This window comes from Lytechinus pictus, chromosome 15 (assembly GCF_037042905.1).
Source record: "Lytechinus pictus isolate F3 Inbred chromosome 15, Lp3.0, whole genome shotgun sequence".
Lineage (NCBI taxonomy): Eukaryota > Metazoa > Echinodermata > Echinoidea > Temnopleuroida > Toxopneustidae > Lytechinus > Lytechinus pictus.
In genome coordinates, this window is record NC_087259.1 from 29,640,191 (window position 1) to 29,664,443 (window position 24,253).

Sequence of the window (24,253 nt, forward strand, 5' to 3'; positions counted from 1 at the left end):
GCTGTGCCCCCGATGCATACGCACTCACACGCAGGCGACCCATTCCAAGGACCCCCGTTTTCACACACATTTGTAGTTCCGAAGCCCGTTCCGAGGACCCGTTTTTTGTCTCGCCCGCGGCACATACCTACCACTTTTTTGGTCGAGTACCCCCCCCCCCTCGGGACTGTCCCTATCATTGTGTGTTATAAAACTGAGAAAAGAAATCTTATTCTTACAAAAATCTAGGTGCTGGGTAGCAATACTACTAGTACCAATGCTTAATTCTTCCCTATATCAACTTGCTGTCGAGATGGGCTTACTTTAAATCAGGGCAGTGATGAATAATGATGACAATGATATGTATTTCTTATATCTAATTTCTAGATCTTAGGTCTAATGATCGAGGTCACCGGTATTAGATGGGTATCATGGGTTTCGGGAAAATAAAGGGCATGCCGAGTGGCGTTTCATGAAAGTTTGTCAGCACCGACTATAAAATTATCAGCACTTATATTTTTTGTTAAATCCTTTGTTTTGATTGGCTGAGAGGTGCTAGTTTCTGACTGTTACTATGGTAACTATCAGAGAATCATGATTTGTCAGTGCTGAAAAGCTACATGAAATTGAGCCTGGTCACCATATACTGATGACTCATTGAGAAAATTGAAAGAAGTTGAAAATACAAATATAGGGGAAAGGGAATTACATATTCGTCTATGTGGAAGACCACAGCAGCAACAATTATATAGGCATATAGCTCCAGCTGAATATGGGCTACCAGCCATAATTTTACATTATAATTTGTACACGTTCGATTTTTTTAATTTGATAGGATTATCTTACGGAAATAAACACAACAACAACACCTGCAAACCTCATCAGCGCAATGGCAACTCCTGATGTATATTAGCCCCTCCCAAATTAATGCATATGTTAAAAAGAATTGGCGAAATAATCCTTGAGTTGTGACAGGTATACGCCCTGGTATTTCAATAGTGGTAAGATAGCTGAAAGATGATGTCATTTTTCTCAATTGGATAACATTTGGGGACCGTTGCATAAAAAATTTGCCATAAAAAACTCTGGATAATGTTTTGCCAGAGTTTTTTAATGTGTAATCTTCAATGGCATAATTTTGTTTGCCAGAGTTTTTGTTATTTGCCAGTATTTTATGCAACGGGTCCCAGGAGTATAGAGTTACACAAACCTAAACCTATATTGATACTCTTCTTTTGCTCATCCATTTTTCTTCCCCATTTTTCCCCCTTTTTCGTCTTTTTTTTTTCTTTTATTTTTACCATTGCTTGAAAAGTAGTAGGGTTAATTATTACCAATTTATTCGTTAAAAACAACTTGATTTGATTTATTATTCTTGCTTCTACTAATTAATTATACTTAAAACTGAACAATCTGTACGCCAGTGGACAGTGGTGCCAATTCATTTTGAGTACTCTATTTTTAGATTCTACAATTTATACGACTTCTATTTCTTCTTATACAATGTATTCTGCTTTTTTTCTTCACCTTTTTGCCTACATTTTTCCTGCCTTTTCTTCTTTTGCTTTCCTTTTTTTATTGCCTTGTTGGCTGGCTTTCTCTTTTTGTGTCTCCTTCTCCTTCGATTTCTTCCTTTTCATCATCTTCATCGTCTATCAACTTGCTCTCCTCCGAGGGTAAAGTGTACTTTCAGGAGAAATATAGAGGGGAAAGGGCATGTTAAGAGACAGAATGGAAGAGAGAGAGAGGGGGGGGGGGGGGTTGAGCGAGAGAAAGAGTCTGAGATTTGGTTTGGCTCGCCGTTACGGAACTTTTAAAGAGGCGATTATCTCGGAGATTTGAAATGAGTCCGTTATGAATAGAACGAATCTTCAAAGTCACCAGCCGTAACCTTTCATTGATACATCACCCATTGTCTCCCTGAGCGCATCATTACAAAGAGGATGCATTCCCCTATTACGTAATCATCAAAAGATTCTCCATCCCAATGCCTCGGAAGAAAGGAGTTAAAGAAAGTTTGTGTATCCTTTATGATACCTCAGTGTATATGCCGATTCCATACATTCTTGAATGGCTTTCTGATATGGGTGCAAATAGGTGCCACGATGAATGGGCCCAGCCCAAACTATGATCGAGTTAAGAAACAGTTTTGTGGTTGAAGTCTTTTCAATGGTCTTACGTGAAAGCGTTGGTTCCACAGTGTAGTCAGTGGACGATTCTCTTGATGCTTTTTAACAGCGAAGGATAATCATAGAAGTGATCTTTTAGGGGTACCCAGTGAAGCGGGGACAGTAAGTGAGGAGTTTTTGGTCTGAGGGGGGTATTTGTTGAGTAAGCCCATCAGCACTTTCTCTTCGGGTCGCACCACCAGAGGACCCTACCTTCACCGCCAGCCATCGTCCTAAATCAAGTCAAGATGGCGTCTCGGTGCTGGAGAACGCTGGGAACAGCGCCGATTGCTTGTATCATCCTCTCTACAGTGTTTATTCCATCTATCTTTGCCAAACCTTTCTTTTCGGTAAGTAAAAATACTTTGAATTTATAAATGTAATCTAAGCACTGTTATTGGCTTGTTTGACAGGAGTGCGATGCTCCGGCCACGCGTGAATTTCGATCAACCCCCTTATTCGACCACACCCACGCGCCTTTCAGGTTGCCGGCGTGCTTGGATGTTTGTATTTTGACTGACTTTCTAATGAAATCGAAAGTTAAAAATGATTATTATTGTTTACCTATCTGCTGAAGATTGCAACTTTATTTGGAAACCTTCAGAAGTAAACTAACGATCACTTTTAAATAAAGTTTAAAGTATTTTTCTTGAGGTGCGTTAGTGTTGATTCTAAGAAAATTTGTTTTTCATCCATCTGTGTTGATTTCTAATGGGAGGTTCAGTACATGAAAATCGAAGAAAAGTTAATTTAAAAAGATAAAAAAAAAACATGCAACTTTCAGTGTCAACTTACAATAAGTTCCAAAACAAGACAATTAAAAAAGCGAAACTTAGAGAAAGGGGTTTCTCTTGAATATTATATCTTTCTTTATATGAAATACTCTTAATGCATTGAATTTTCAGAAGGTACAGATTTTGATTTTAAAAAGGTTGTCTACATGCTTTACATATAATCTTCAAGCCGTTAGCATCTTCTTGATATATTGATCAGCAATTGGTTTAACACGACCAAGAATAATACTCTCTCTCACTCTGCCGGAAAGTTTTAAATAAAAGCTGGTCGAATCAATAAAGATAACCATCTTAAAACATTCGATTGATTTTTGAATGGAGCAGGGGTGTGTGTGAAGGTCACAAGTAGTAAGATAAAGATGGAACAGAATAAACTTTTCTTGGACCAGAAAGATGACGGTTCATCAGATGTCATGTGACTTGGTGATCTGACATTCCATGCCAATTATTAATAATCACCATGACAAGAATTCCAGATCTTTAATTCTGTGCATTCTGAGTATTTATTGTCAACATCCTGATGATGTCTGTAAATTTGAATATGAAAATTTTCCAGCTATTGTCAAAAGAAACGTATATCCTTTTCTTTTTGTTTTATATATTTTGTTTCTGGCCATCAGTAGGTCTATAGATGTGCTCCAATGGAGTAAGTGTAATTGCTTGGAATCCAGTAAAAGTTTGTTCTGGTCATGCCATTCATTTATTAACACGAAAGTCGCCTTTGAATTAATAAAGTTATGAATTATTCCATTGTAAGTATCCATTTTGTCCATGATATATTGTCGTACACATTTAGAGTTTTGTTGGAATCTTACACAAACAACATCAACCTGGTGATAAGATGTTTGAAATAATGTCAATAACAAAAGCAACAATCAAATTATTATATTGGTTCTACCAGTATAATAATTTGTTTGTTATTATTTTTGTGATGTTGATGTTGATTTTGATTTTGATGTAATATGATAGTGGTAATGCTCAATGATGAATATGAAAGATATAATAGAAATAAATGATAAACAACTCGAAAGGATGATTTATCATGAAGATGTTTAAAGAGTGGAAGAACATCACCTTTCGTTTAAAAAAAATATGCTTATATACTTGATCATCAAACTTACGAAAATCGGAACAAAAGTAGAATTACTTCTTAAACAGAAGTTGAATAATACGAGAAGTGGACTTATGTAATAATCGTACAGTTGAGTTACATAAACCAGATTGGGTTTCACAAATAAAACCATTACATGGACGAAGTCAATGATAACGTCCTCTAGGAAGAATACATGTAATATCCCAGTTATAGAACGGTAATTAAGCGACCATACTTAAGAGAGGTTTATCTGAAGGAATCTTATAAAGACATTTAAGAAGGTCCAAGTCCTGTTTAATAAGCTCAACACCAGTAAATCACCGATGGCAACTTCTCTACGTGTAAATAAGCAAGTATCATGAATATATATTTTGTTCAATATTAATCAATTAGTTGTTGCTAGATCAGGCAAAGTTTCATTATCATCAAGCACAATGGCTTAAAGTGTAAACATGTTTATTCATACAATTGATCTTGATATCACCATTTGCCTATATACTTTAGGTAGACTGTATATCAGTCATCTCACATGGGTCACGTCGTATGAACGTGCCCCGTATGGGCGTTTCCATTTTAAATCGCCTGACTTCCCCAAACCTCATATCTTCATGAATAGGCCTTTAGTCGTTTTGATCACTTATGGAGGACAGTGCTTTCATAACCACTCAAGTGAAGAGCTGTCCGAGCTTGATCCCGTCCCGGAGGGATTTATTTTTGTGTAACCCTCATTCTGGGTGTTTTTGACACCATTTGACATTCTTTTGAAATCCGCCAAAAGTGGAGCCACAACCGATTACTTGTTAGTTTAGAGAAGGGTCCGATTGTTTCGATTAATCAGTTGATGAATGCGAAGAAAATTAGTTCTAAAATATATCATGTATATGGAACCATCTAAGATGGGCTTTGCTTAAATGGTGTTTCGTTAAACTGTTATTTCGTAGATACTTGGCGATTCTATGATTAATTGGAAAACAATGATCAATGGGATTTCTAGACATGATGAAATGGCTGAAACAATTTAGTAGTATCACAGAAAAACAATTAAATCAACCTTCAAGCACGAAAACCCATATAAAACGATGTATATGAAAACAATGATTCAGATGAAATATTTGGAAATTGTTTATCAAAATTTGTCATGATTTTCCTCGTTGGCCCACATTAATTGTCGCGCTGCAGTTTTTGTTTTTGGGATCGATCTTTTCAAGGCCACACAAATCGTCTTCTAGTAAATCGTATGCAACAAAATAAAACATTAAATTGTCACTTCGCTTTAACATAGATAAACATTTTAACATCGAAAAACGTCAAGGATTTAAAACTCATGTGATATTTTTTTTTCATAATAAACAATAAAGCAACCAAATAAGAATTGCTTTCATACAAAATCAAGTTCACCTCCGCAGAAGTATGTTGGTGTGAAATCTATTATAACACTATCAGCTTTGAATGTGAAAATATTTCGAAGTGATATATAGCTGACACTTCTTCCTCGCTTTCGGGGGTGGGGGATGGGGTACGAAATACTGCGAACTACTGCTACTACTACTACTACTACTACTACTACTACTACTACTACTACTACTACTACTACTACTAGGGACTGTTCAAATACACCCAACTTGCAAGTGGCCAGTAATCCTCCTGATCTTATAGAACTTCTCATAACCGTGTTAAGATGTAAACATTGCATTCATCATGTTCATTATGCGGAATTTTCAACTGCGATTGTGTCTGTTGACCTATACTCCTGCGCTTTGTAACCCGACTATATAGTACTTTTATATGTTGCATAACGGACAAACAATCAGGGCCCGTATTCCATAAACGAGATAAGCATGCTTAAGTCAAAAATCTAAGCATTTTGTCTTATTTTCTGTCTAAGACAAAATTCTTAGCCAAAACGCGTATTCCATAAAGAATTGGCTAAGAATTATTTTATAGACCGCCTATTGATGACACCAAGGCCTACACAACTTTGAAGCATTCTTCTTTTCAATCTATTTACTTTTGCGAAAGATTTGTGTCAAAATGTTTATCCGGGATGTTTGTGTACTTTTTTTTTTTGGGGGGGGGGGAGAAGGCAGTCAAAATCATTATTACATTGGTTCATCTTTTTCTTATTTCATTTTTGGGTGGCTTCTGATTTTTAGAAAATTGATTCTCCCTCCCGGGTTCACAAATGGAAATAACCAAAATCTCTTTTTTCTTCATTGACACTCGAACACTTGATTGTTTCTTATAATTTGTAAAATTACGTCATAAATCTTACCACAATTTTAATGTTGAATTCTTAACAATGTGCAGAGACTTTGACCAGAAAAATCGTAATATCTGACCGGAAGTAGAATGTGGATTTAAAAAGATTAAAAACATTTTTTAAGAGAGAAGAATATTTTACATTCCGAAACATAGAATTGTAAAGGATGCTTTTCAAAATTTCACTTTAATTCGGAGACAAGAATTCAGACTTATATGCGTTGAGGGAATTATTTTTGTTCATTTTTTCCCTCATCTTACGGAGAATACCTTTCCATCAGTAATCCGATTTAAAACGATCCGGTGAATAATTCACCAATGGGCAAATTATTGGAGCCATTTTATACAATGAATTGTTGGTCCATTGTCCCTTTGTATATGTACTACACAACATGGAAGAAATATGATCACAAAAAATCATATTGCGAAGATGAAGAATATCATTTTCAAGCGTTTGTTAGTCAAATCGTGAATCTGATATGACAATAATATGACCTTATCAGAGAATGTTCCCTGCTGTTTGTGCGTGTGGTCATTGTATTGAGAGTGATGAATGATTTACATTCCTTTGAGCATTAAGCACGTCATAAAAGATTTCATTGGATGGATGCTTATGATCTCTTTCTAACGATTCACTCATTTATGTACATGTAAGAATCAACGTTTTTTGTTGCAGAGCAAGTGTTACGAAAGAATACAATGTGAATATTATGGACATAAGAGCATTCTAAAACATCAAAGGGCGGGAAGGATGGAAAATGGTTGAGGGGTGACTGCGTACTTCACTCTTTTGAAGAAAAAAAAACCACTTTCACTCCTCGGTCCTATCAAGGGGTGATGGTTTAACTCTTTCCACCATATTAGAGAGTGAACTATTCTTTATGTGCCCCTTTTCCGATGTATCTCTTTTCTTTATCTCTGCCTCCTCTCAACTCTAATATCTATCCCGGCCCTCTCTCCTCTCCTTACAACCCCATCCCTTTCTCGGGGATATTTGATACCTTTGCAGCCATTTCGGGGATGTGGGCGAAATTCTTTCGAATTTCGAATTCGAACAGCAGCCTATAGGGGGGGGGGGGGTAGTCCTCCTAGAGGAACAAAAATATCGACTATTATACATATTTTTAAAATTAATTCTTAAAACAGTTTGTGTGTAATTTGTATTCTTTGTTGCATTTCACATAGAGCGATTTCGTTGTGCATAAACCTATATTTTATTATTATTGATATTGATCTATGAACGGAATTTATGTTATATTAACTTTTACATTTTCTTTTCTTAAATTACATTTCAGAAGGAATTCAAATTATCAAAAGCTGATGTGCAGTATTATACAACTTCGCCAGGTAAGTTATGCTCTCGCGTCAACATGTGGTTTAATAAACTTATCATATTTGATATTATCAAGATGATTATTGGTCCAACCCTCTTTTGTTACATGTATACCATTTTTCTCCCGTCTTCCAATTATCATGTAGTCAATTTACAAAAATATACATGCCTTTTTTTCTACAGAGGCGAGTTTCACAGAATCATCACATAATATTCGTTCGTAGATCTCATCATAGACACATTTTTATGTAACCACGATCCTAAGGGTTGTGCAAGAATTGAGGCTTAATGAAGTATCGAGAAAGTGACACCATCTTAATTTAAACGTGACCAGTGCATTGATTCTATTTGCGATTCTTAAGCCTCGTCTCACAAAGGGTATAGGCCTACAATTACACAACCATATTTAGTTCAATCCTTTTTGTAACGACCAAGTTGGTAATAGATACCGTGTAATGAGCATCGCAAAACCTGCTCCATGAGAGGCTTGTTTGCGGAATACTTAAGGCCAATTGATATCTTTAAGATTCTTTAGTAGAGGTCATATACCACAACCAACAATGAGCAGGCCTTCTAATATGCGCAATAATTAGATTTAACGTTTTACGATCTACTGAAGATATTAAACTATTATCGAATTTAAATGGAAAAATATGCAGCAACAGTAAATACTCGTTTGTATCAATTCATAATATAATATGTTTATGATACTTTTGTTCTTGTTTCATCATCATTAATCTCTTCGTCTCTCTTTCTCTCTCACTTCTGTCCCTAACTCTCCGTCTCTATATCTTTTTACCCCTCGTCTATCTTCGCACTCATCTCATGTCCCCTTGCTTTCAATTGTATTATCATGGCCCTGGAAAGCGGGGGTGCTGTTTAACACCCCAAAACATTTCTTTGGGGGTGCTGCGTGTATTCTCCATACGAAGCACCCCCGGGTATTCTGGAAGGTGCGTAAAAATGAAAAAAAATGTAACCAAAATGTCCTTCATTCATAGTGAAACTTTTTTTTGTGTGCTTTCGAGACCAATTTGACTTCCATTTCTGTACGTAAGCACCCACAGTAAAAAAATATCGTTCCCAGGCCCTGTGTATTGTATGAGCAGTACAAATAAAACCCCCAAGGTCTAAAGATCTTAATGAACATGATGAATATATAACTGAGGTGTTGTTTTTTTAATCCGAGTTGAGGTAAAAAAAAAATTGAGTTTATTTTTTCTTAAATTATTAATTTCTATTTTTTCTGGGTACACCGTTTTAACATCTACATGTCTTTAAGAAACATGTCTAATTCTATTTCCACCACAGACTATGCCTACGTCAAACCTATTAGGTTAGGGACGAGACACCAGCGATCGATCGAAGAGACATCGGTGAGGTCGACATCAGAATACACCGTCGAGGGATTCGATCAGGTGTTCCACATCCAGCTCTCAGAGAATATGGATCTATTCAATGCTGGTCTTCTAGTCAGGCGGATCAATGGGGAGGGTGATGTGAGGATAGAACAGCCACAATCAGGGTGCTATCATCAAGGTCATCTCAAGGACAATGAGGACACCACGTCAGTATCACTGAGTACCTGCAGTGATATGGTGAGTTTATTCTTCATCTCTGTTGACATTTCATTTTTCTGAGACCAGTTATCACTATAGAGCGTCTGACCGGCAAAATAATATTGAGGTTGGAATCCCTGGGGGTGTGTTAGACAAGTTTTCGGATCTGAAAACCTTCCTTGATTTTGATTTCCTGAGAAGCACAGTTACTATGGTGACTGTCGGATAAAAGAAGAAACATAACCCCTGTGTTAACTGTTTGATACTAAAAACACCCCCCCCCCTTTCAGACGTTGTCACCACTTGTGATGGATAGCGCTATCAATCACAATTTGTGATAGTTACCACGTCTAAACGTTCCTTTATCTTGAGTGGTGATTGGTCGCCTCTCACGATGATGTTTGTGCTGTGGATAACAGGTGATGATAACGTCTGAATGACCTGTTGCTCGTTGCCTGCTACACTGTAAACAATATTGGGTAAAATTTTACCACCACGAGGGTAATTATTGTGTCCAACCAATTTGGGGCAGTATTTTACCCAATGCGGGAAGCATATTGTCCAGTAAGGTTTAAAAAAAATAAGCAGCAATTAATTCAGAATGGGCAAAATTTTCATCACACTGGATAAATAAAAATGCCCTATATTGGTTTGACACATAATTACCCTCATGGAGCACTTTTACCCAATATTTTTTTAGAGTGTACTATATCTCTCGCAATAATGTGTAAATGGCAGTGTTCGTACTGATAATGTTATGGATCGCAATATTTCGTCTTGAGAGTTCAATGCCTTTAACGACTCGCTTCATTTGATTAGAGAACATATGAATGATTTGGTTAAACAACGCTTAAATTGACAAATACCCCCCCCCCCACGAAAAGATAAAAACACAGGCCTCGTGATAATTCATGAATATTTATAGCTTCCACTTAATCATATATCTGTTACTTAATTTATACGTCATCTAGACCTACCGTATGGAAGTGATTTTCTCTGTTGAGTGTTTGACTACGCCAAATTAATATGAAACTCTAATTTCACAGCATTATCGAGTTATAAAATTGTGTCGTAAAGCATTATATTGCAGTGCAGTTCATGCAGAAGGCTCAATGCACGTGAAGTTATTCAATGTGACATGTTGTATTCAATAACATTGAATTCAATGTGACATTCGATTTTTGTTCAATCGAATGAGATAGAACAAAAATTAAAGACTTGAAATCATGACGATTTGATAAGAATTTATTTTCTAATTGAATAGATAAATCATATTTTGTTTACCGGAATGTGCATTGTTTACAAGCTTATATTTTTTAAAGAAATTGTGAAAATAACATATGCAAGAAATGCCGTCAGAAATTATTCTCAGTCATTTATTTTTATTTGTGAAAATGAAATGTACTTTTATGTTTTATACTTACTGACCGTTTTCGAATGACCTTCTAATGACAATGATAGTAAATCAAAAGGAGAGCTAATAGTCAGTTCTTGTATAGCGCATAACACATTATAAATGACGTCTCTATGCGCTTCCAAAGGACTTGGATATTATTACCCTGGCTTTAGCTTTAGAATGTTGGCGATTGAAAAATGATGATTGAATAATGATAACCACGCATATACATGTACCAAACGAGTAGTTTTGAAGTGGAAGAATCTTTGCTTTTAATGAAATAAACAATTAAATGAATGTACGCAATATCTAGGCAAACATAATTATAGTAACGCCCATTAACTTGTTACTATAGGCCTATATCTTTCTTCATGAATGCCATGTGTTAGTCTATACGTCAATCATCATCACTGATAAAATAATTTCAAAGTTTTCCTTTTAAAGAACACCAATCCAAGTGACCCCAACAACCAACTTTTTTGTAAGAATGTGGTACATTGAACAGGCAAACAGTTTTGAAAGTTATTGTCTTTTACAAAGGGCTGGGTGTAGCCAAGAAATTATCAATCTATATACATGAAAGAAATTATTCATTGATAGGCCTTTATTTCAAGAGACTGTCTTGCGAAACCGGGCAGAATCGTTATATAGCAATAATCCGATTACTATTGGTATTCATTTAGAATCACTGAACCGAGATTGACTCTCTTCGAACGACTATAAAAGATGGTTTGAAAAAAATCGTCTCCATTTTACTCTGGATAATTTCAAAAAGAAACCATGAACAAAAGATTCTAGCCTTTCAGAGTCAAAACAAACAACCGCGCCACAATCACCATGAAGAGCTACAATGCTCGGTCGGACCCTTTCCGGCTGGATACAAATTGAAACAAGTTTCTCTGTTTGATAACTCCCATTTTTCATGGGGCGAAAGTATTTTCAAAATGTCCTGAAATATTTGAGGTCAGTATAGTACCTTGCATCATCGATCGGCCCCATCCTGTACCATCGTATTCTATTAGTTGCCGAACTGATTCATGGAAGTTAACAATGTATTGAGTGTTGGGTGTGGTCTTGAACGGTTGACTTTATGCTCCTAGAACCACAGTGAATAGAAAATCGATGGCGCCATTGAGGTAGCAAGGTTGAAATTGATCCGGGTTTTACTCTGTCGATGTTTCCTACTGCATGTGTATACATATCCCAAAACCATGATGTACAAGACTCTATATTGAAAAAAAAAAAAACACACACAAATTAAATTGATTTATGTCAATATGGTACAATTTATGAGTTTAAATGTTGTTCATACTTAAAAATGAAGTTACTTTCGATACGTATGCCTATTAAGAATGCCAATATTTTTGTTCATACATTGTAACTTGACATTATTAATCATGCATCTTGTAAAAATGTTAATACCAATTTCCGCATGTGCAATTATTTATTTCTTGATGGAAATCAAAAGAATTCATTAAAAATAATGGTAGCATCGTTATTCTAAAGATGTTGGTAACCTGATTGTAGGATAGCTGCATATGTTTGTACCTATCGAAGTAGTAATTAAATATTTTTGTGTAATGAAAATCAGATCGAAATTGGTTGATGTTTCGATCAGTTGATATTTATGTTTATATACCATCTAATTTTGTAAAGTAACGTATATTTCGAAATGATGTTCATGTTTATATTTCGTATCTCAAGTTCGTCTCTGATTTTTGTATGTTCTTCAAAACGTAAATAATAAAAGCACGCATGGTATTCAAAAATGTTCCATCCAGATGAGGGATGGTGTTATGAGGGGGGGGGGGGGCTTAGGCTTTGAATTTTGAAGTATAGTTAAATGGGAAGATAGAATAAAGAAATCTCAAAAGAGAGTCCTGGGTTGTGTTACTGACGTCACTTGTTGTATATACAGGTCACATACAATTAACCTGGTGGTGTCTTTATTCCTGATATGTTTGTTAACTTCTGGAAATATTGAGAGTGTTTAATTGTTTTGATTTAACTTATAGTGAATACAAGAAAATCTAGAAACCTAATATTACAGTCATGATATCATGATGCATTGGTATAGTTTTCAACAGTTATAATTTCACTGGGCTCATTGTATAAAGAGTGGGTTTAAACAGATCAAATTAATTAATAATAGTAAAACATGAAAATAAATTACTAATGTCACTTTTAAAAAGTTTACTGCTGCTTTTTAATGTTTGAAATATGTAATGAGTCTTTTAACTGTAAGGACTTTGTATACATGACCAATTCAGCCATTTGGCTGAGACTCATGTTTGTTTGTTTTTAAACTTTTAAATTGTTATGCCTCAAATTCATCCTTCTGATTGTATAAGCTACCTCCTATTTTTTATTCGCGTGCCATCACACTTTTCTAGAACGGGCTTAGGAATGATTTATATGCAATAAGTATAGTCCCGTGATTATATATGTAATGTAATTAGACATAATATATTTTGAATGATTATTATATTATGGATATTGTTAATTATTATTTATAATCAGGTTGGAATGATCAGAACACCAGAAGCTGACTTCGCTTTAAAACCACTTAAAGAAGAACACATTTTGCAGATGAAATCAGACGACAATGAGGTACCATCCCACATCATGTACAAACTATCTCCTTCAGATATGGCTGCACAGCAAGTAAACACAGAAAGTAGGTTGCCTATCATTATCTCGCAAACAAAACATTTTAAAAATAATTCAATGTAAAATAAGAAAATGATTCTTTCTAAATCTGCCTCCTATTATGTTTTATTATTCTAAGTTTGATTTTTCTTAATTTGCGTTGCAGTTTTTGTAAATGCGTCGATTTATCGTTGTGAATATTTCAATTTTCTGAATGAAAATTATTTTTTTTGTATTGCATTTATAAAAAAAAAATAGTTTTTAACACAGAGTCGCAAACAAACTTTGATGATATAATGTGAGCCAAATGAATGATGTAATTTACAGTATCGCATGACATTTCTTCATATTTGTTATATGGAAATCGGTAGGTATAGGCCTATAATTTGTGCAAATATTTAATTTGGAAAGCAAAATGTCGAATGAATATTGACTATCATATATTACATGTACAATCAAGTAAATACCAGTTTATTAAATCAGCTTTCTGTTTATTTGCTGGAAAATTGTGAAGCCTTGTGTTCAGTTTACCTACACTAGAATAATAAAACATGATTATAATATGAAACTCAATACGATTACTCATTTACCTCTTTAGATGAAAGGCGGAAAGACTCAAAGTCAGAAAGGCGGGAAACAAGTGGAACAAAATACTTAGAAACCTCGGTGGTTGCAGACAGTAAAATGTTTGATTACCATGGTGATGATACAGAGTTCTACCTATTCACGATCCTCAATCAGGTAAATGATATTATTGAATTGGTGGGAGGTTGTTGCTATTTCCTCACATTTTTTCACAATTTGAAATATTCATTAATCATTAATGGCACCATAATCGTAAGAATTGAATCTTGTAAGTTATTTACTGTTCTTATATTTTTATTTTCAAGTATTACGATTTGTCAATTGTGGAAAATAATATTGTCTACCATGGAATTTATGGAAGTTGCTATACGATGGAGCATGATGGTCTTCCCTTTTTTACATGAGAAACTTTGATTGTTGTGATGAAATTTATTGTTGCGAAGTATATAAACTATATACAGGTTGAAAGTTTGAATAATGTTTTAAAACCAATATCTCGTATTGAAAACTGGGAAGGCCGGCGAAGAGATCACACAAATAGGAGGTACTGGAAAAACTAAGCACACTGACATTGAAATAATGATATAAGCGAAATAGGCCGATATATGATCATGTCAGTAATGAATTAGTACAAGGGTGGATCCATGATTATCAGGGGGGGGGGGGGCAGCGGCCCCCTGGCGCCTCCCAAAAAAGAGAGAACGGTCTTCACCTATGGTCTTCACTATCAAGGGGGGGGGGGGCAAACTTGTGTATGAACGGCATAATCACATTAAAAATATAGGTCATGGCTCTCACAAGCCAGATGTGCCCCCCCCCCTGGATCCGCCACTGAATGGTTTATATGGTTATTTAAAATACGCTCTCTTTTTTCCTCTTCTCTCAATGATACCTATATAGGTTGCAGGTCTGTTCCGTGATAGGAGTTTGTCAACTGATCTCCGACTACTCATTACCAGTATCACCATTATGGAGGAACCACAGGTGCGTATAATACCACACCTACTCTCTGAGCATAGTAGGGGCCCATTAATAAAGCTACAAAAATGCTTCACATTTGAGGGGTTATACAATTTAGGGAAATTAAAGTGTTTGCAAATCATCATCATCGGTAGCGAAAGATATAGGCCCTAATTTTAAATAACCCATTTTTATGAACAAGCCCCAACCTCAAAACGTCTTTTCCATCAACTGCCCCACTGCCGAGCTCCTGCCTGTCCTGTATAATCGACAGACGTAAAAAAAGCGTCTGCTACTACACCATGGTTGCTACTACTACCGAAACCGCGGATCCCGCGTTCATCTGCAGTCTCAGATCCGAATCGTGCGTGGCAAAGATTCAGTGTAATTTAGAAAGTTTTACACTCCCATCTATATTTGTTTAATCCCACAGAGCAATCTAGACCTGACTGATGAACTGTCGCACTCTTTAAAGAGCTTTTGTAAATGGCAAAAGGGCGAAAACTCAGATATATCTATTCTTCTTACAAGGTAAGTCGGGTTCAGTCCCACACATGTATTATTTTGTTGGATCTCGATCAATGAGTTAAGTTGAACTTTTATTTGTAACGTTAAAGTTCTTATGTATTTTTATTTTTGTTGTTTGTCTCTAACTGTTACATTCATGAATGATAAGGATTTTTTAATACTGTTGGTATTTGAAATATGTTTGTTGTGTAAGTTTGTCTAGAGTAGGGTGTCTGGAGAAAAATATTATTTTTCTTATTTCAAGAAAATATCACATTTTCTTTGTGAATTTGAAGAGAAATGACCTTCAGACTGACAGAAATGTAACATTTTTGAAAAAAATCCGATTATTGGCTGCAAAAAAGAAGAATGAAATTAGGTCAATTTTCAGCATTTCTCTGCCATAGACTGTGTAGTTAAGAAATGGACACACACAAATCCATATTTTTAGCTTCCGAGAGCCGTTATAAATTTATTAGTAATGCCAAAAACTTGTCCATAAAGAGTCCAATAGGATTTTTTATGCTCTTGATGGTATGATTTTTATAAAGATTTGTAAACCAGATCACAATGAAAAATTGCGACAAAGTGAAAAAAATTGTGCAAAATAGAAATTTCATTTTCCCATAGAAAACGCATGGGGAAATGGCAATCTCAACACACACAAAAATAAGGGTTTGCAATTTATCTCTAAATTCTTAGTTAAAATGATCATATAAACTTGTCCTTACTGTCAAAAGAAGCCCCTGAATTTTCTCTTTCCATACATGCCAAACACAAGTTAATAATCAATTCAGATCACATTTTTCTAGTAGCCTGAACTTCCCCCAAAAAATGTGCCATATTTTCCCCTAAATCAGCCTCTCTTATGCTGACACTTTTCAGTGTGGCTTCAGACACCCTATCTAGAGCTTTGTTTTAAGAATACTTTCTTGTTTGAAACTTTGATGATAGGCCTAATGACATGTTACTTGTTACTGTTAGTCCTAAATATAAATGATTTTAGCCTTTAACTGTTGGGGGGTCATACAGTTATAAAAAGTTTGTAGAATCCAGGACCAGGCCAGTACTCTTTTGGCATGTTGAAATAAAATGTAATGATTTTTATATTAATGTTTTCTATTCTCCAGGCGTGATTTGGAGATTGGTGGCAACGATGCGGTCACAGGAAAGTCAAAGGACATCGGGGGAGCCTGTGATCCCAGCAGACGATGCATCATTGCCCAGGATCATGGTCCAAGCGGTACAATCTTTACATTGGCTCATGAGATTGGTCATAGTCTTGGAATGTACCACGATGATTCGGAGAGTGAGTGTACTGACAACAAGAACATCATGGCATCAGAGAACTCGGGAGGAAGCGAGGCTTTCAAGTGGTCTCGGTGCAGCAATAATGATCTTCTTGAGTTCTTGAGGTACTAATGAATTTTATATTAAAGTCAATCATATGTCTCATATTTAAAAAAACAAAACAATTTTCTTAATGATTGTTATGCATTGAGTAACTTTTTGTTAATGCCAATGGCGTTCCATTTGTTTTTTCATATATATATATATATATATATATATATATATATATATATACCAGTACCAGTATTAAAAAGTCTACTAATGTATAAATTGATGTATTCCAAGTAGCATTCATTATGCGAAATCCATAAATGTTTATTTATTTCCTTCATAAAGTTCTGATGACTCGCAATGTCTTGATGAGGTTGTGGATGACTTCCCTGCTTACAACAGTGAGACTGTATTGATGCCTGGTCATTTCTACGATGCACTCAAACAATGTCAGATGACCTTTGGCCCTGAGGCTACTGTTTCCGATGGATACCTCTATTCAAAGGTAGATAGGCCTTAAAACTCAGTTCTCATAGATTGAGTGATCTTGAGACAACCTTGTTGCCAATTCATAGACCATCCTGCAGTGAAAACTTATAAAAACCTTTTGTTATGAAATGAGCGAAGGAGAGAGTATACAATGAATTTCAGTGAAGTTTTGTATGCATTATATTCAAGAATGCTATGATAAGTGTTGATTACAAGATATATATATATATTTTTTTCTGTTGTACAGGATATGTGTGCAGAGCTTCAATGTGTCCTCCCAAGTCAATCTGAGCCAGTCACCAATCATATCCCAGCGTTGGATGGTACTAAGTGTAGCACTGCAAGAGGAGCAGTAAGTTGATCATTTCTAGAAAGTTGGCTATTGGCTTTTATTGAACGTTAACTTTGAGATAAGCACAGTAATTTTGATTAAAAAGATGTATATACTTTATTTACAGATTATTTTATTATTCAATCCTTTTTTTGGTTCATTTATCAAGTATTTAATGGTTGAAGTATTTTGTGAATACATGAATTAATAAATTTCTTCAATCATTTGAATTTTTAAGTCGTTTATTGTATCATTAATTAAAATACATGATATCTAATATATGTACTAGTTCATCTCAGCTTGAAGTGATTATTTCATTTAGATATAAAAACTCACATTTTATTTCTGTTATTTTCTATTTTCAGATTTGTGTTCATGGCCAGTGTTTGAAGGTTGTCAGTATGTATGACTGTGAAGGCGGACAATGTGTGCCAGAGTGAGTCATCAAAAATAATCTTATCCACTTAATAATTTGCAGATCTGTTTATATTGAGTCCTGTAAAACAAAGTATAGTAATTGGTCATACAACTTAGCATAAAGCAAAATGAGGTGATTATATCATTTTGAGTGGCGCATAATTGTATTCTTTTTTAAAAGAAAACCAAACAACAACAGCAACGACTTCCGTTCACTGCACACCGTATGACTGGTCCGTGATCCAATTTTTGAACTTGAAATGTATTTCTTTATTTGGGGTTCAAATTAGCTGTAAGAATACTAATATAACAATTTTGAATGATTGCAAGCAATTCCTTGAGAGTAAAGGCCAAGTTGGTTTCAAATCAAAGCCAATCCTACGATTGCTATAACATCATTACAGCTAGATAATCAATTTGCTTTTTTTATTTCAATAAAGATGATGGCATAGTCACAGATTTTAACATACAGTATTTGTATGATAATTTGTATGATCAGTGTCGGGTCAGTAGCTTGTGGCATGAAAAGAACAAGTAAATTCTTGCCTACGATCGCATGTGAATTATCAAGTTTTCAAGTTGAGTCATTTCACATGTTTTTTCACCAATCTCATTACAACAGGGTGGCAATTGCTACGTTGAGATAAATTTTTTTAAATACTCTTTTCGTCAAAAAATCATTTTTCCCTTCCAAGAATACTTTTTTTGTTGTAGAAGGTTGGTAGGTCTGGTTGTACAAATTATTTTGTCATGATGTTTAGAAGTAATACACAATACCTGATATTTTAATGTGTAGAAGAAAATTCTACAATTTTATAGATATTGGTGTATGAAATTAATTCATTATACCGTCAAGAAACCTGACCTGAATCCTATGGATGTTTTATTTTTTTCAGATGGCTACCTGGATCATTTGGTGAATGTCAGGATGATTGTTTTGCTTACCGTAACGTGTTCTGTGTTGAGCGTCGTGACGATGGTACCACAGTCCTAGTTTCTGATTTTTCCTTGTGTCCTGTGGAAAAACCAGATGAAAGGGAATATTGCTGTCAAACACAACCTGTTGTTGGAGAGTAAGTACTATAAAATCTTTCTTCTATGAAGGTGAGCTCCTGCTGCTGGATAGAATATGTAGTTGTTAGCAGCCTGTTTTTTATGGTCACAGCTCATTAAATATGCAAGTTGGTTTCCGCATGATAACTTATGAAATATTCAAAGGATTAAAAAAAAAATTGGTATGTAGGTAGATGACACCAAAACACAGCCTGGTCACATCAAACGATCTGACTGTCATATCTTCTGTCAGTGATTATTATGGAAAGGGTGAGTCTTTAGGTCAAAGGTCTAAATTTGTTCATCATATATGCATATTGGTTTCTGCATGATATAATTAAGTTCAACCATATTGAATGACTTTTTGATTTTGTTAAGCAGTGGCATCTGTGTGTCCTTTGGACACGTCAAATTTTGGGAGAATATTGTATTATAAATGTCCACTGCCAAGGATTGCTACTCAGATGCCCTTATAATTTAATGATGGTCTAAATTAGCTGGAAGTTTGGGCCAGACATCACTGTTTAGTGATGTTCCAGTGTTTCTCACCAGTCCAAAAACGATTTTTGAAACAACTGAGAGGAAAAAAACTCTTTATGAAGATTACAACTCATTTTTGTAGAAGGCATAATCTGCTATTATTTCTTGAGGGCTTCTTTTTTCATGAAAATGTGTAATGCATCTTAACGATGGGGCGATTTCATAAATAATCAACCTTTTGTGCAGGTCCATCTCCCTTTTTTCTCCATGTTTCAAGTCATGATAATTTGAGACCATTACAGTCTCTCACATGCTCTAAAAACAGAAAAATGATTTTAGGAAGTCTCATTTGCAGGGGATTGGACATCCATACTTTACCCAATTTCTCATGACAATGATTTTATTTATACAGAACCGGATACCAGATCTTGAGTACGCAATGTTCGGTGACGTGCGGGACCGGTGTAGAGACAAGGGAAGTAGCTTGTGTAGATTCTGAAGGCACAGTGGTCAATGATACATTCTGTACCGATGAGCGCCCATCTGAGATGGGGGGGTGTGCTATACCTTGCCCTGGGGTCACCTATGTTCTCTTCTATGGGGCATATGGAGACGTAAGTTTATTTTCTTCTTTCTTCCCTTCTCTCTCACCTCAAGGCAATCATTTATTTTTTTATTCATTTTTTTTTGGGGGGGGGCTTTTTTTTCACAACTTACTGCCTAGATCTGTAACATTGGATAAGCTTTGACATTGAGATGAATGGGGATTTCCAGGGCTCCTTTAAAAAAAATAGTTTTCGGGGCTGTTTTGATAATTTTGGGGGATAAATCATCCCCAGCCCCCATGTAATTTTGTCCCTGGTTCTCAACTGATTGCAGCGCTTTGTGTAGGGGGGGGGGGGGGGTCCTGAAGAGACATCTTGTTATCATTTTGATTTTCATTACTTAATCATTTTATTTGTATGTATATATATATATTTGTTTTTATTATAATACGCAAAGTAGCCTCCACATAAGCATCTGATAGTTAACGAGACTTTATCTCACAAGGCCATTACTGGTTTTATTTTAAGTCTTCCTATTTCATTTCTTCTATGACCATACAGGCCAAATTATATCATTGTATCTAAGTTATTTTTATATGATTTATTCGCTTTATTATTGATCTGTATACTTGATGTGTATATTTGATGGAAATATGTGCTCATTGTTTTTAGAGATGAAATAAATACAAACTGAACTGAACTGATTACCATGTAACACAAAGGTGAGTTATTGATTGTTGCATGGATTGATCGTACCGTGGAGCGTTGTGGCCCAGTGGATTAGTCCCCGGACTTTGAAACAGAGGGTCGTGGGTTCGAATCCCAACCATGGCGTAATTTCCTTCAGCAAGAAATTGATCCACAATATGTTGCACTCAACCCAGGTGAGGTAAATGGGTACCTGGCAGGAATTTATTCCTTGAAACGCAGCGCGCGTAACAGCTGCACTGCTAAAGCCATGATAATTATGCTGCATATACTGTAGAGCGCTTAGAGACTTCTTACAGAGTAAGTATTAAGCGCTATATAAGCAAGTATAATTATTATTATTTATACGATGAATATCGCATAAAATGTGTGACCTGTTGAATCAATCCTACTCCTTTGTATCCTTAGTGTTCTGTGACGTGCGGTGATGGAGTCGAGAGTCGTGATGCCTTCTGTAGCACTTCTCAAGGAGCCTCAGAATCTATTGAGATCTGCCGATCTGTCTTCCCATCAGTCGTTACAGAGAGGGATTGTAATCTCGGCACCTGTCCAGGAACTGTGGTTGATACATTCTTCTATGTAACTACTCCAGTTGGAGACGTAAGTCTAATAATTTCCAGGTTTTAAATGCTGTTGTAGCTATCCAAGTGTACCCTTAAACATGGCAAATTATATTTGTATATTTACCTATTCGGTTACTCTGATACAAGGTTTTGCTTCAAAAAATTTGTTATATGCTATTCAGGGGCACACATAATGCTAGCTTTGGTACTTAAATTTCTAACATCCACCACAATTCCCAATGCATGAAATATGAATGCTGGAAATAACCATTTCCACAACTATTTGAGCGATCATTCATATCATTGTCTGCTGTTGTTAATATGGAGACCAATGATTGCATATTGCCTTTGATAATGAAGAAGAATCTTCATCAATAACTGTTTATGCTCCTAAACATGATTGCTTTATGAATACATACACAAAAACAACAACAACAACAAAATACCACAAGTTGCCCAGTCCCACCCATGAAATTCTGTGTATGTTTTATTCCAGTGTTCAGTAACATGCGGTGATGGTGGTATCCAGCAGTTGGCAGTAACATGCCAGAACCTGGATGGTATTACCGTTGATGACGCCAACTGTGCTAATCTCCAAAGGCCTGCTTCATCTGTGTTATGCATGCTAGAGCCTTGCTCTGAAGTTTACAGATATGTAGCAACCACATTCAGTGCAGTAAGTATTTATTTACTTTGTCATTGGTTTCAGTTATTTAGGACTAAGATTTTGACATTTACCCGTTCAACTTGCGATAATATCGAAATGGATGTTGAAATTTAGTTTGTCGGATTGCTTGAATTCTAGAACATATTGTTTTTTTTACCTAGATTTTTTACAATTCAGTAAAACCAAATGATTTGTACAATTCACATTCAGTTTGATTGAAAATGAAATACATTCATTCAAGATGGGGATTGACATTTTGTTTTTGTATCTTGGTCTTGCAAAGTTAAAAGATTTTGTCAAGAATGAGTCTTGCAATGAGGTATATGGTAAGATCACAGGAAAAAAAAAACAATCAGAGCCAAGACACAGGGTCCATGCCTAGGCTTGAACCATGTACCTCTTTATTCATCCTACACATTATAGTCAATAGGCCTGAATTGGTTTAAGCTCTGCCCATAGCTGTACATCGTTTTGATCTATTTACATCTGTTGTCACAGCTCGGTTTACTATCCCCGGGTTTTGATGTCAGATGACGAAATTCATGGTAATTTTGCCAATTTTGTGACATTGGTTGGAACTATCTTTGGTCACTTGACGGGGTTTAGACCAATCACATTTTTTAGATTAAATTATGATAGTCAATATTCCTTTGTTTTGTCTCCTGCAGTGCTCAGTGACTTGTGGAACTGGACTTCAAACCCGTACAGTGTATTGTTTGAACGAAGCAAACAGAGTCGTAGATGAAATGTTCTGCTCCAATCTTGAAAGGCCATCAGAATCGCAAAGCTGTACCCTGCAAGCATGTTCAATCACTTATTTTTATGAAGCAGAACCTTTTCCAGAGGTAAAATATTTCTCTGTTGACAGATTTATTTTCTCTTCCTAATTTGTCCTTCTTTGTGGATGAATCAAAACATCAATTTAGTTCTCTGTTTTGTTTGGTACATTTTCAATTCCTTTTTTTACTGGTGTTTGGGATATTTTTTACCTGATTGCTAAGAAAGCATAATTGCTTGTAAGGATGCAACCAGAGAACCAAAGACTTATGGTACTTTCTGAGGGACCTGGTAATGAGGATAAATGTCTTACCAAAGGGCACTAGTGCATCAAGTGTGAAATGAGCGTGGGTATCCTTAATGAAAAACCACTGCTCTTATCGACTAAGCTATCTTGCCTCCTACCTTCCACCTTATTTCCCATTGGCCCCTGTGTTTGCTTAATACACAGGACAGGAGATATAGATATGATATACTTGATTGAAGATAAGAAATCATTATTAATGCATATGCCAATGTGAAGAGCTTGTCGTACATAAATCATTACATTGATTGATCTGATGATATCAATATTGATAATGATAATGGCAACATATCCGTTGATTGCTAAGGATCATCATTCTAATATATTAAAATGGAATATCATTTGTCTGTGATTGGGACTCATCTTGTATGATGTAATGAAGTCTTGAAGAATTGATTTATTATGACTGTTTTATGCTTAGCTACACAAAATTCACATTTCTGAGCATATATCCATCATCATTTCCAACAAGCCATGCATGTGCTTTCTTTGATCCTCCCTCCAATAGATATTTGTATTACTTTTTTAGTGTATGTATGTATAAAATGCTTTTATCTTAAAGTGGAAATGAATGAAATAAAATCTGAATATGTAATGTTTTAAGTCATACCAGTGTATTATTTGTTTTATATTTGTTTATACAGTGCACCCTGATGTGTGGTAACCAAGTATTTACCCGTACTGTGTCATGCCGTTCTTCAGAAGGTGATCTTGTCAGCAGTGTTAACTGTGTGAACACCGGCCTGGCGGCCCCTCCCACTACCTTTGATTGTGAGTTGGAACCCTGCGGAAACTACGTCTACTCTGTAGGAGAATATGGAGAGGTAAGACGTGGTGTTTCACAATGAGTAAAGTGGGACGAAGAGTCATTTAAATTCCCAGTTTCTATGCGGTATTATAAGAACCGCCATATTGGTCAAACCATACTAAGAGGATGGAGTGTATATTATCACCCGTATCAGACATCTGAGCTGGTCATTTACAAAACTGTATTGCCCTACATTTTCTGAATATCGGGGAGGGATAGGTATATTGGTTGTATTTTCCTCGGTCTCAATGCGCGTATTGACTTTGCTTGCAAAGACGACGCAAAATATACCTTTCTATTTTCCCTGGTCTCACATCCGGGACTTTGAGGATATTATGAAGAGATACGCTTTATATTGATCCGCGCACTAACAATCTACGTCATAATAATGGGGAACATCAAGTATATTGCCCTTAAAAGACCCATATTGCCCTCGTCTAAAGACTCGGGCCAATATGATTCTGTTGCTGGCAATATATTTGATGTTC

General features: G+C 35.7%; 1 protein-coding gene across 2 annotated transcripts in view; it reads left to right on the forward strand.

Annotated features, from left to right (window-relative positions):
• Positions 1-2,044: 2,044 nt before the first annotated feature.
• LOC129278063 (uncharacterized) overlaps positions 2,045-24,253 on the forward strand; it is an 81,350-nt gene continuing 59,141 nt past the window's right edge. For both annotated transcript variants that reach the window (XM_054914277.2, XM_054914279.2), the window contains exons 1-17: positions 2,045-2,497; positions 7,589-7,640; positions 8,938-9,224; positions 13,102-13,258; positions 13,829-13,971; positions 14,716-14,799; positions 15,209-15,306; positions 16,413-16,697; positions 16,969-17,128; positions 17,360-17,464; positions 17,809-17,879; positions 18,757-18,933; positions 19,806-20,007; positions 21,055-21,246; positions 21,706-21,885; positions 22,545-22,721; positions 23,602-23,781. In XM_054914277.2, the coding sequence (XP_054770252.2) occupies positions 2,396-2,497; positions 7,589-7,640; positions 8,938-9,224; positions 13,102-13,258; positions 13,829-13,971; positions 14,716-14,799; positions 15,209-15,306; positions 16,413-16,697; positions 16,969-17,128; positions 17,360-17,464; positions 17,809-17,879; positions 18,757-18,933; positions 19,806-20,007; positions 21,055-21,246; positions 21,706-21,885; positions 22,545-22,721; positions 23,602-23,781 (2,652 nt within the window). In that variant the 5' untranslated portion in view covers positions 2,045-2,395. The remainder of the gene's footprint in view (positions 2,498-7,588; positions 7,641-8,937; positions 9,225-13,101; positions 13,259-13,828; positions 13,972-14,715; positions 14,800-15,208; positions 15,307-16,412; positions 16,698-16,968; positions 17,129-17,359; positions 17,465-17,808; positions 17,880-18,756; positions 18,934-19,805; positions 20,008-21,054; positions 21,247-21,705; positions 21,886-22,544; positions 22,722-23,601; positions 23,782-24,253) is intronic.